General features: G+C 37.7%; 1 protein-coding gene across 1 annotated transcript in view; it reads right to left on the reverse strand.

Annotated features, from left to right (window-relative positions):
- Window positions 1–29: 29 nt before the first annotated feature.
- PLOD2 (procollagen-lysine, 2-oxoglutarate 5-dioxygenase 2) overlaps window positions 30–12337 on the reverse strand; it is a 56873-nt gene continuing 44565 nt past the window's right edge. Inside the window, exons 11-20 of the mRNA XM_010568431.1 lie at window positions 10807–10911; window positions 9569–9694; window positions 8181–8322; window positions 6908–6970; window positions 5414–5527; window positions 4950–5015; window positions 3830–3934; window positions 1621–1767; window positions 1265–1390; window positions 30–185 (exon numbers count right to left, since the gene is read on the reverse strand). Of these exons, the coding sequence (XP_010566733.1) occupies window positions 30–185; window positions 1265–1390; window positions 1621–1767; window positions 3830–3934; window positions 4950–5015; window positions 5414–5527; window positions 6908–6970; window positions 8181–8322; window positions 9569–9694; window positions 10807–10911 (1150 nt within the window). The remainder of the gene's footprint in view (window positions 186–1264; window positions 1391–1620; window positions 1768–3829; window positions 3935–4949; window positions 5016–5413; window positions 5528–6907; window positions 6971–8180; window positions 8323–9568; window positions 9695–10806; window positions 10912–12337) is intronic.

Genomic DNA, 12337 nt, shown 5'->3' on the forward strand with positions numbered 1-12337 from the left:
AAACACTGCTGCTGGGGGGGGAGGGGGGATTAAGGATCAATAAATGATACTGCAATGTATCTTGTGCCATTCAAGATAGGAAGTCCTTCATGTAAATGAGTAAGTCTTCCTGGGTGCATGAAACTCCATCCTTTCCTGGGAGACTCAATGGAGCAGTTGTACCTAAGAAATTTACATCCACCTCCCTGTAGTAAAAACACAAACAGAACAAAACCCCAAACATTTACCTTGTGTTTTAATAGAGTAAGTTCCTTTTTATTTATTCACAACTTAAAATATTTTGCTATTATTAATAGGCAGTTAACAATATTTTTTTTTCTTTTTTACTATCCCTACTAACAAGGTTATTTAAATGACACCATCTTCAGAGCAATATGTAACAGACATGCATTTGCAGTTAAAGATTTCCGCTTGCTTTGCTTTAGCATTCCCTGGATAACAAGTCATTCAAGCAGCAACTCTGACAAACACACCTTCAATAACTTTACTGTAAATGATATCAGAAAGAAGCAAATCATGTTCACAGGCCTTGTTCCAGGACTGCATCCCTATTCAGGGTAGCATTTAAACAAGTCTTAAATAAATTAATCTCGCTGTTGCTTTCAAACTGAAGGTGTGTTTTCTAAAGCAGTAAGTTTGACAAACACATTGTGTTAAGTAGGACTGTGAATAATACGGGTTTATAAATGTAACAGGTTAAGTTTCTCTACTAGTCAAAGCTGGATATTACTGCCACTGCCCTGCCTATCTCCATACTCTGGGGACTGTTTTATTTGAATCAAAATCAGAGTAGAAAATAATTTATCTCAGGAAAAAAAACCAGGAACAACAGTTGAAAATTTTCGTTGTGTGGCTGATCTAAAAAAGAATCATTAAAAAAGTTGTAAAGAAAAGAAGCCATTTGAGCCAATTTAGGACTATTTACAGTATTTTGAAAAATTGGTTTTCAATGTCCAGAAATGAAGCATTTCAGAAATGTTAAAAATTAAATGGCTAACATCTCCAAAGTTTTTCTTTAAACCCCTTCTCGTCCACCATCTGAAACCATTTTGACCAATTCAGCCTGACTGCATCAACAGTTCTGGATCCTGCAATTGAGCAAATTTAGTACTTGTCAAAAAAATACCAATGAATAATATAGCTCAATTTATGACACACATCTTTTTAACATGGTGTTTAAGTATATCCATTCGGGCTCTAGTTTGGAGATTACATGTGACACTCAAAGGACAACATTTTTTAAGTCAGTAAATTGTCAACTTACTTGAAAGTCCTCTCCTACTTTGTTGAGAGCGATGTTGATTGTGAATGTAGAGGAGTCATGATGAGGTCTGAGTGACCGTTGTCTGTCCGGGCTATATTTTACAACAAAATTCAATAAAGCATACCCCTGAAACAAAATGTACAGTCAGACTTCCACATGTAAACTTCCAAGTCACCCATAGGGTTCTTGGGGTTTTTTGTGCTTAAAGCTGAGTTAACAGCTCAACAACATTCATCTATAACTACTGCTACATCATGTGTAAACTCCCCAGCCAAACCAAATAGGGTATATTCAATAAAATACTTAGAATTAGTCATGCCATGCAGTAATTATCTGCAGAAGTTTTAAACCCATACCTTAGTATAATAGCCAGCAAACACTTTTAGCGTTACTGGGGCAATGAACTCTCTTATGAAATGCAGCCATTCATTATCCAGTCCGATCTGCTTCATATGAATATCATCAGTTGGGACATTTTCATAACCTCCAGAAATACGGCTGTCCTAATGAAAACACCATAAATAGCCTTGAAATATGGACATGAAATGTTTCTGGCACTTCTACAAATATTTATCTGAAGTCTGCAGAACCACAAAACTGCAACAAAGCAATGCTTTAGTGGGCATACATGAGCTTGCCATACAGGAATTTCACAGCTAACTGCTGTGGAAAAAAAAATGCTGAGCTATCAATGAGCAAAAATTGGAAATTTTTTAAAGGTGAGTCAATATTTGGCTGTGTTGCCTACATATAAGGGCTTACTGGGGTAATGGTTTTATTTATTGAGATGTAGATGCAACTGAAGTTATATCAGATCAAGAGAGTACATGCCTCAACTTGACACAGTAATAAATGTTGAAATAACTTGAAGATAAAAGTATGTTAAAAAAAAAGAAAAACAAACACCTTTCTGAAGGCTCCTCCCTGCGGTAAAATAATGACTGTAATTTATCTTTTTTCCAAGGTACCATGTTTGTGAATATGACAAACAGTCCTCCAATTTTGGCGGCAGTTAATGAGTACCTTGAACTTTCTGCAAACACAAAAGCTCATAAGATTTGTGAGTAACTGCTATAGAGGGACAAGTCTGACAAATTACTACTTACGAGGTAAATGAGTAAAATTTTCCTGAAGTTATCAACAGCTATCCAAGATCAGCCCTGGATAACTGTCAGATAACTACTACAGCAACTCCACGCACCACTGTTAGTGTCTGAATTTGCTAGTCCACGGTTTGTGTTGGATTTGCATGGCAAGGTTTTGGTAGCGGGGGAACTACAGGGGTGGCTTCTGTAAGAAGCTGCTGGAAGCTTCCCCCATGTCCGACAGAGCCAATGCCAGCCGGCTCCGAGATGGTCCTGCTGCCAGCCAAGGCCGAGTCCATCAGCAATGGTGGCAGCACTTCTAGGATAACAGATTTAAGAAGGGGGAAAAAAAAAACCAAAACAAAAAAAAACCAACTGCACAATGGCAGCCGGAGAGAGGAGTGAGAACATATAAGAGAAACAACCCTGCAGACCCCCAGGTCAGTGAAGAAGGAGGGGGAGGAGATGCTCCAGGCACCGGAGCAGAGATTCCCCTGCAGCCCATGGTGAAGACCACGGTGAGGCAGGCTGTCCCCCTGCAGCCCAGGGAGGTCCACGGTGGAGCAGATCTCCGCCTGCAGCCCATGGAGGACCCCACGCCGGAGCAGGGGGATGCCCGAAAGAGGCTGTGACCCCGTGGGAAGCCCACGCTGGAGCAGGCTCCTGGCAGGACCTGCGCATCTGCGGAGAGAGGAGCCCACGTTGGAGCAGGTTTCTGGCAGGACTTGTGACCCCACGGGGGACCCACGCTGGAGCAGTCTGTGCTCCTGAAGGACTGCACACCGTGGAAAGGACCCATGCTGGAGCAGTTTGTGAAGAACTGCAGCCTGTGGGAAGGACCCACAGTGGAGAAGTTTGTGGAGGACTGTCTCCTGTGGGAGCATGGGAAGAGTGTGAGGAGTCCTGCCCCTGAGGAGGAAGGAGCGGCAGAGACAACATGTGATGAACTGACCCCAACCCCCATTCCCCGTCCCCCTTGTGCTGTTGGGGGTGTAGGTAGAGAATCTGGCAGTGAAGCTGTGCCCTGGAAGGAGGGAGGGGTGGGGAGAAGGTGTTTTAAGATTTGGTTTTATTTCTTATTATCCATTATGATTTGGTTGGTAATAAATTAAACTAATTTCTCCAAGTTGAGTCTGTTTTGCCCACGACAGTAGTTAGTGAGTGATCTCTCCCTGTCCTTATCTCAACCCAGGAGCCTTTTGTTATATTTCCTCTCCTTTATCCAGCTGAGGGGGGAGTGATAGAGCAGCTTTGGTGGGCACCTGGCATCCAGCCAGGGCCCACCCACCACAAGTTAATTGAGGAATATCTCTAAATCTACTGAACAAGCTACATGGTAGAATAAACTAAGCATTTTATACCACGAAGCAGATGTCTCGGGTCATCAGCAATTGTTGAAATGTTTGTTGCAGTACACTGTGACTTATTATTATAAAGGTACTCACTCATTAAGGTCATGTTTATATAGGCTGACACTTACTTGGTGTTTTCCACCAGACCATTGTCCAAAATGTTCCATTTCTTCGACCAATTCATCACAGGCAGTGTCAGAAAATATGGGAAACCAAAACACATCTGGACATGGCTATGAAAGCAAAAAAAAAAAATTTAAAAAACTACATCACTCTCAGTGGAGTTAAGCTTTTATTTTCAACTGCTAAGAAAGGACATCTTCACTTTTCTTGGTCACTAAAGAAAATCAGTTGTTCTCATCTGAGCCATAATTCAGATACAGTTAAATAATTAAGTTTTGTCTTGATCCACAAGCACATTCTCACAGAATGAAGCAAAAACTACAAGCTACCTTGTAAGCCATGACACAGCATTAACAACCACATCAGTGTACCCATACATTCTGTGCCCTGGTTGCTCTGAATAACAACCCTGATCTTCTACATTACAAGCTATTAAGAAAACCAGTTTAAAACTTAGACTGTTTTAAACACAAAAACAATTTATCCCAGCTTTTTAAGGAAGCAAAGTTCATTATCACTGTCCCTACCTGTCACAGAACTGATCATCCAACACTGGTACAACAATTACCATCTTAGAAGTGCTATGTCCAGATCAGTTGCATGAAAGCAAGCCACCAGGCAGACAAAAAAAACCAAACCAACCAAACAAACAAAAAAAAACACCACAAAACCAAAAAAACCCAAACAAAAAAGACCTCTTTGCATCCAGCAAAAGGCTTTACCTTGGATTCATGGTTGTCAGACCTTAGGAATCCATAGGGAAAGGCACACCAGAAAGAGTCTAGATAAGCTTGTCTTTACTAGATACCAGAAAATACAGACATCTGCTAGAGAAATTCTATTTGGCCTTCTGTCAGTGTTACTAGCTAGTTCAAATAAATAAGTTAAATACATCTGTATTCTGGAGAAGGCAATTACTTGGACAACTACATTATTCTGAGCAATCTAGCAATTATTTTTTTGGCTCCTCTCATCTAGTTTTCAAAATGACAAAAATTCAGTTCTGACCCAAAACAAAGAGCTATTCAGTCAGAGACCAAAACATCATTTGCATGGAAATAGTTACTGTATGCAAATTTATTATCAGTCGGTCACACAAGTTTTAAGAAAACTACTTATACCCACCTGTTCTACTATATTATCAGTGAAGATCTTTGAGTAGTTGGGATTTATATAGGTTTCCTTCCAGTCCTAAAAAGCATGATTTTAAGACATTAAAACAGAACAAATGAATTTATAGGTGAAAAAGAATAATTTATATTCTACTCATTTGATCTACTCAAAGCACTGGAAACAATTAAACAATTTCTTATACCCATAAATGAACTGGTTCTCATCATGCCAAAAATCATGAAACCTGTTACATCAGGGCCATATCTCCAAATTCTTACTTTGGTCATCAGTTGGCTTGTTGATATGATATATTGTCATTTGCTTAAATGGGTGGTAGAGAACACCTTTTAGTACACAACCAATATTTAGTGCATAATAAACAAATGTTCTCCATGCAAAGTCTTTGAATCCCAAGTCCTTTACAATAAACTTCAAAATTTTTCAAATAAAATAATCATCAATAATCAGTTGCATACCACAGGATTTTCAAATATCTGCCAGAGGTCATTGTTGTAGTGGGAGGTATTGTAATTGGCTGTAGAAATAAGTCTTCCAAATTCATGTCTGTTGGTAATGTACATGAAAACACCCTATACCAAGTAGAGAAAGAGTCATTAGCAAAACTGTCCGTCTTGGCAAAAATGTTTTTTAAAAGTCTGTTTGTTTATGCCTGCACTTTCATAAAATATATCACACACTTGTACATACATATTATACACATACTGTTCATTTAGCATCTTTACTTTTCAAACAGTTGATTCTAATCACCAACTAGTGTTCATAATTTCTTGTTTACAGGCATTTGGTTGAATTTATTTTCTAAACACATTAAACCAAAACATGTATTGTTCATAACATAAACCCCCATACAGTTATAGAAAGGAAAAAAAAACAGAGAAGCGATTGGTTGATTTGTTTTCCAGAAAACCTAAGCAGACACACTGGAAGCATCTGTTCTCAAACTGAAAATACTCACACAAGAAAACCAACATCTAGGGCTTAGTTTCTGATTAAAAACTGAGAGAATAAGCTAATAATAAAAAAGCTAATGGAAGTCAGAACAAGAAACTTATTTCAGAGTATTCACTACATGATCCTTCTGGTGAATTGGCCTGAAATAAAAAGATATTGGCAAATACAGCATATAAGAATATTCAGATCAGGATACAAAACAGCTGAGCACTTTGCAGTATGTTCACCTACGCAAACATTGCAGAATATGTGCAAGATATCAAGTGTGGTAACATACAGCTTTATTATCAAGCTATTAACAGAAGATATTAACAAAACTCTCTTGATTAGAAATAGTAGCAGAAAATAGTCTTTTTTAAAAGAGACTTAGGTTCTGTGGGGGTTTTTTTAGTTTACTGTTTTTCAGACTAAAACTTCATTTCTGAAGTGTTTGTGACTTTGGGATTTGCAGCAGATGAAGACATTACCGTTTGGATACTTTGGTATTTCTGTCTATGTTTTTGTCTGAAAAAGTTAAACTGTTAGAAAGATAATGATCATGTTAAACACATGCCCAGTTTTGGGCACTTACCAAATCATGAAATAGCTGCAGCAGGGAGAATAAGGAGGGTCTGGGTCAAGAAAAACAGCTTAAAGTGACACCAATTTCACCACTACCCTGTGTAGTCACTGAGGGGTCCCAGCAGACCTGCTAGCGATTTGAGCTTTAGTCCCTTGCTAGGGCTGCTGAATCAATTTTAGCTATGGAAGCACAGCTTCAGCACACCTTTACCTCAGAAGCACCGAGAAACCCCCTGAAGAAACAATGAGCCTCTCTAAGATGCTTTGAGCTGGTTGTGAAGAACCTCTCCCTGGCAAAAACTTCAACCTTAGAAGACTGAAGAGAAAGCTAGAGCAGTATTTCGTTACAGTAAGTGGACAGAGGAGAAGTATCTTCCTGTGGTAGAATAATACTGCATGTAATAGTAACTAATGAATAAAAAAAAATAAAGCAACACCTTTGGGGGTCTGAGCATATGGAATGTTTCCGAAGAAGGGGAGTCTTTTTCCCTTTGTAAAGTCTAAAATGAAGGAGAATCATCACATCAGTTTTCTGATACATAATCTCTTTCTCTTTTTCCGACTACTATTAGGTTTCCACAGTTACATTAGGGAAATGGCAGCCTTTGATCAAAAGCTGATATGCCTTTACAGACAACATGCATCTCCAAGCAAAGCTCATAATACACATGTCAAAGCTGTCTCCACCAGCCCCTTCTTATCTGCTGCAATACAAAAACAAGCATGTACCAGACCATCGTACAGCACAGACTGAGAAAGAGGAAAAGAGAAAGCAATTTTCTGATGAGCCAGTCAGATTAGTTTAATGAGCGCATGGGAAGCACAGGTTTGCAATCACTGATGCTGAGAAGGTTTGAATACAACAGAATTGGATGGGGATGTTCTGAAGAATCATAACAAACAAAGGAGATCATGCCTTGTTATGAGGGAATAAAAAAAATTAATACTTGCCAACTTTTCTTGTTCAATTCAGCAAAATTATTTTTCAATGCTATAGTGTCTGGAAATAGGTCTGGTTTAGGTCTTATTTGTTTCTGTGCTGAAACTAGTGTAAATATCAGTAGAAATGTGGATTTACATATTCATAATTTTACAGTACAAATAAGTTCTCTCTTATTACTTACAGCTTAATGCAAGTAACAAATTTCTGATACAGTTTTAATCTATCTGGAGAAATTAATGAGTAATTCATGCTCCCTAAGAAGATTCCTACCATTTCATAAATCTCTTAGGCTTTTTATATCAACACTGCCCATCATTAGTTTAAATATGTATCTACTTAAATATAAAATTGCAAAATATTCCAACTTAGTCTGCTACAAGTTTCACACTGTATAAAAACGTGCATAATAGAGATGCTCTAAATGCATTGATAATTTTGAAGTCATACACAGCAGAGAAGTTGAGCCCTCTTTCATCTGCTGAGGTCACACCAACAAGGAAGGTATTTTAACCTCAATAGGAATTTTCAGTGAATTTAAGTAAAAACCATCATGCAGTCAGTGCACCAGTGCACTGGCCTTGCAAAAACCTCTGTTCTCAGCAATTTAATGAAGTACCCCTAAAGTGTTCTATGTCACAAAAATTGGCCAGTACTTTGAATTAAAGTAAAAATATAATATCCAAGATCAATCAAGTGAAGCAGTCAAGTGTAGCAGGACACAGAAGTCTGTGTGTATTTAAAAGCAAGCTGCTATAGATACACCTTACCATTTCCCTGGCGTTCCTGCAGAGAGCCATATCAGGATCCAACTTATCACGCATAAAGTAGTTCTTTTCCTTCATCTCTGACCTGAGAGTTTGTCCCTTAATTAAGTATATATTAGCCATATAAGGAATATTCCATACTCCTCTGTAAAAAAAAAAAACAAACAAAAAAAAAAACCACACAAACAAAAAAAAGACAAACCAAAAAAACAAATGCAAATAGTTTAAAGCTATGAAAACTAATTTGTTGCCTATTCTATCACATCAGGGTCTTTGTATTTGCTGACAAGACTAAGTAAGTTTCAAGGACATGAAGGTGAAAGGTTCCCAAGACATTTGAAAAACTACAGCTGGACATTGTGGACATCTCAAATGTAGGCGTAGGCAGTAATTCAACTTTTATGAAGTATTTTTCTAAAAAATAGAAAGGTCAAATTCTCTAAAGAGTTTTAACTACAAATGTACTTCATGTTTCCATAGTTAAGGCAATCAGTCAAACTCTTTTATAATATTATTCTACAATACCAGATGGAGAAAGTAATTCTAAAACAGATTTTTAAATGAGTTTAAAGACTTCACTGAGGCTTCACACAGCTGGTCTGACCTCTTCACACAAATACCCAAGGACCACAGCAGGCCATGTATTTATGTGAGTCGGGCCAATATCAACAAAAAGCATTGCTGTCACAATGCTCGCTCTGCAGATTTTCTCCCTCCCACTGCCACGAGCACATCTTTCAGTGCGACTGAAAATGAGCCAGTCCTATCCAAGCAGTCAATCTGTTTCAGACCTTTTTGTTCTTCCATGGCAATGAAAAGGCATCATTGCATGGAAGAGTCAAGCTTAGAACAACTTACACCACATTCATTTAGGGGAAGGATAAACCCAAAAGGCTGTGACGAAAGTATTTCTCAAGAGCTGCTTAAGATATATCTGACATAATATACAGGAAGAAACACATGAAGAATTTATAGCTGTTCAGCTGATAAAACATTTGCCCCAAAGAGATGAAGAAGTCATTTGATGAATGCAACAATTACTTCTTTTGACTGAGGTTCCTGGGATACAGTTTTGGGTTTGCTATTTGTTTGTCTTGCCATTTTCTGTATCATGCACTGCTAGAGTAACCAGACACTATCAGACAGGTAATGACTATGTCCATTACTAATACCAGATCATTGCGTTAAACACTTTGCTTTTTTATTGAAGCTGTGAATGGGAAAAAAACAAATGGGAAAACAAATGCATTTCTGTGAAATAGAAAAAGCTACACAATATAACTAACCTAAGCTCTTCAGGAATAATACCATATTGCATGAAAATGTAAGAATATGTTGCTAATAACCATACTGGGTGCCTTGATTTTAAAAATTAGCTTACAATTACTTACACTCTGTTCCCTTGGACAATATCAACATAATCTTCTGATCGAGCATAATAGCCATCTGGGCTCAAAGCACCCCAGAAATTGGACCAAAGCTTCCCATGACGAGTTACAAGTGGAGCAATTATCTTTCTGTGAAGTGACATATTGAACAAAAAAACCACGAACTGTTATACATAGACTATACATCAAAATATACCAGCTTCACACAGTTTGGAGTAAAGCATAGTTAAAATACCAATGACTGTCAAATTTTGGAACAGCAATTCTGAACTTAAGCTGGAAGAAACAGCATCCAAGCACCCACTGCCCAGAAACAACATTAGCGTAACAGAAGCAAGGATTCCTATAAATCAGAGGTGGCTTGATTTTCAGTCAAGCAAAAAAATACTGCCCATAGCATAATGAGAAAAAGCATCACAAAGTCAAAGACATGAAAATAAAAATAAAACACAGTGAGACTTGGCTTACCCAAAATTTAATAGAGTCAAAAGGGGAAATCTAAGTTGACCAGAATAAAAAGAATAAAATGGCACTTTGTTTCAGAGGGTGCCTAATGGTAGATATATTTTGCAAAGCTTCTGTTTCTTCCACCTAGTGTACTTGGCTTTTAGCCCCTTTCTACAACACTATTACAAGGAATATAATGCAAAGGACTGGCAGCCACATCTTTACTTAAGCTCCATCCCTTCTCACTAGTAGGTCAAACTAGACATTGATAATTTATCTTTCTGTGATACACCTGAGATTCTCAGATTTGTTATGAACAAGGAAACACTACCTACCTAACATGGGAATTTACAAATTGGCAGGAGTGAAGTGCACAGCATTCACAGTGGGCCCAGTCTGCTGAAAGGTGCTGCTGATAAAGTCACAACTTTGTATAACTTAAGAGATCATACTAATACAAGGAGAAACTGGACATTACAGCTGCTTCATCTCCAATACCTTTCCACTATTTTATTGCACCTATGATTTAAAAAGAAAGTAATAATAGTGCAATACCAGAGTAGTAAACTCTAGGGAGTTTTTGTCTGGTTTTGTTCTGGCGTTTTTTTGTTGTTGTTCTTTGAGGTTGTTTTTTTTTAACATTTTGTGTGTGACCAACTTTGAAATCATTAGTCAGGGAAATCTTAATTCATTTCATAAAACCTGCTTACACCATACCATTCTCTTCAGAGATGGGCCCCAGAGAATCCTTCCAAGCTAGAGGAAATTCTATAAAATCAAGAGATATACTACACCTGTTCTGTTCTATCAGTATTCTTAAAGTTTTGGGGTTTGTCAGCACGACATCTGCATCTATGCTGAAGTAATATTCACATGCTTTATCCTGGCGACAAAGGTCCCTAAAAAGACAAAAAGGAATGGTTAACTCACACATATCTAGAAAAGATTCACAAACAACAAAAAAAACACCCTCAAAAAACCCAAACCACAACCAAGTGCTCTGCTCACACATTGCATTAAAGGTCCTCTGCAGTGTAGTACTATAAAAGAAAGGTGTCTTTAGATTACAGTACTGTGATAAACTAAAAGAAGATTTAAAAACATGGATCAGAAGCCTTATATTTTTCTTTTAATAAACTAAGTGATCTCTAACCTTTACCAAGTACCGTAAGAGCTACTATGTGCTATCCTAATGGAACACAGGGGAGTTGGGGGGATGGCAGTGGAAATCAAGCCACTGATTTATATAGCTGGATATCAGTACAGTCACTTAATAGTGAAGTATGAGCTTATTAAGTAAGCTTCTCTAGTAACTGCATGTGGCTGTAATACCATCTTTAGGCAAAGATAGTACAGATGTGATCTGCTGATCTCTAACAGTAATTGAAACCTTATGGAGAGTATAAGACAAAAAATATTAAGAAATATATATTTAAAGACCTTTTCTTAGTCTTTTTGTGACTTACAGGAATAACACAGTTGGTAAAGAGAAATGTAAAACAATTGAACAGGCAGTGAATGGGAATTAGAAAAAGGAACTGAATTTGTTCCATACACTATTTCTATCAGTTGTGATTTTGATCTCAGGAGAATAAATTATTTGCATAGATAACCACACCTTCAAGAGAAAGCTTCCAACAAGCAGAAGAGACATTCTACTATAAATTTAAAAGGATGATTCACAGACTACATTTGTCTGTTTCTGGCAGTGTATACTTGCTAGGCCAAGATCCAGTATAGTGAATTCAGCTTTCCTATGCCAACAGAATAGTAGGAGATTATAGTAAATCAAGTATAGTTTTACAGAAAGTGGAACAATTTCCTCAAGTCATACTACAGCAGTAGCTTTCTATAATGCAGGTGGTATCATTGATTTTGTCTATTTTCCCCACTATTATTGACAGCACTCGCATTAATTCCATCATAACAGCTTGAAACATTATTTTACTTTCTTGCTTTAAAATGTCTATAAACACTGCTTTAGTTTGAGTTCCACTTGATTTGATTGTTTGTGACTGTTTTCTGTGAAGGAAAAGATCTCTGTCGCTTCAGAAAACCTGATAAATGGTGGATGTGACAGGCTACGTACAAGTCAAGGCAACTGCTGGCATGGCTTCCCACCTCCTCCTCCTCCGTTCCCCTCCACTACCTAACACAGCACCTCAGTCAGCATTTAGTCTGTCTCCTGTAAGGATTACTACTTATCAACACCTTTTGAGTCTTTTCATTCAAACTTTCTTCTGCTCAAAGGACTTCAGAGGTATGACTTTGTTGGGATCACAGTAGAAGGTAGAGCTTTTTTTATTCCATAAATCTAAGCAATCC

This window comes from Haliaeetus leucocephalus, unplaced genomic scaffold (assembly GCF_000737465.1).
Source record: "Haliaeetus leucocephalus isolate CR32 unplaced genomic scaffold, Haliaeetus_leucocephalus-4.0 Scaffold240, whole genome shotgun sequence".
Lineage (NCBI taxonomy): Eukaryota > Metazoa > Chordata > Aves > Accipitriformes > Accipitridae > Haliaeetus > Haliaeetus leucocephalus.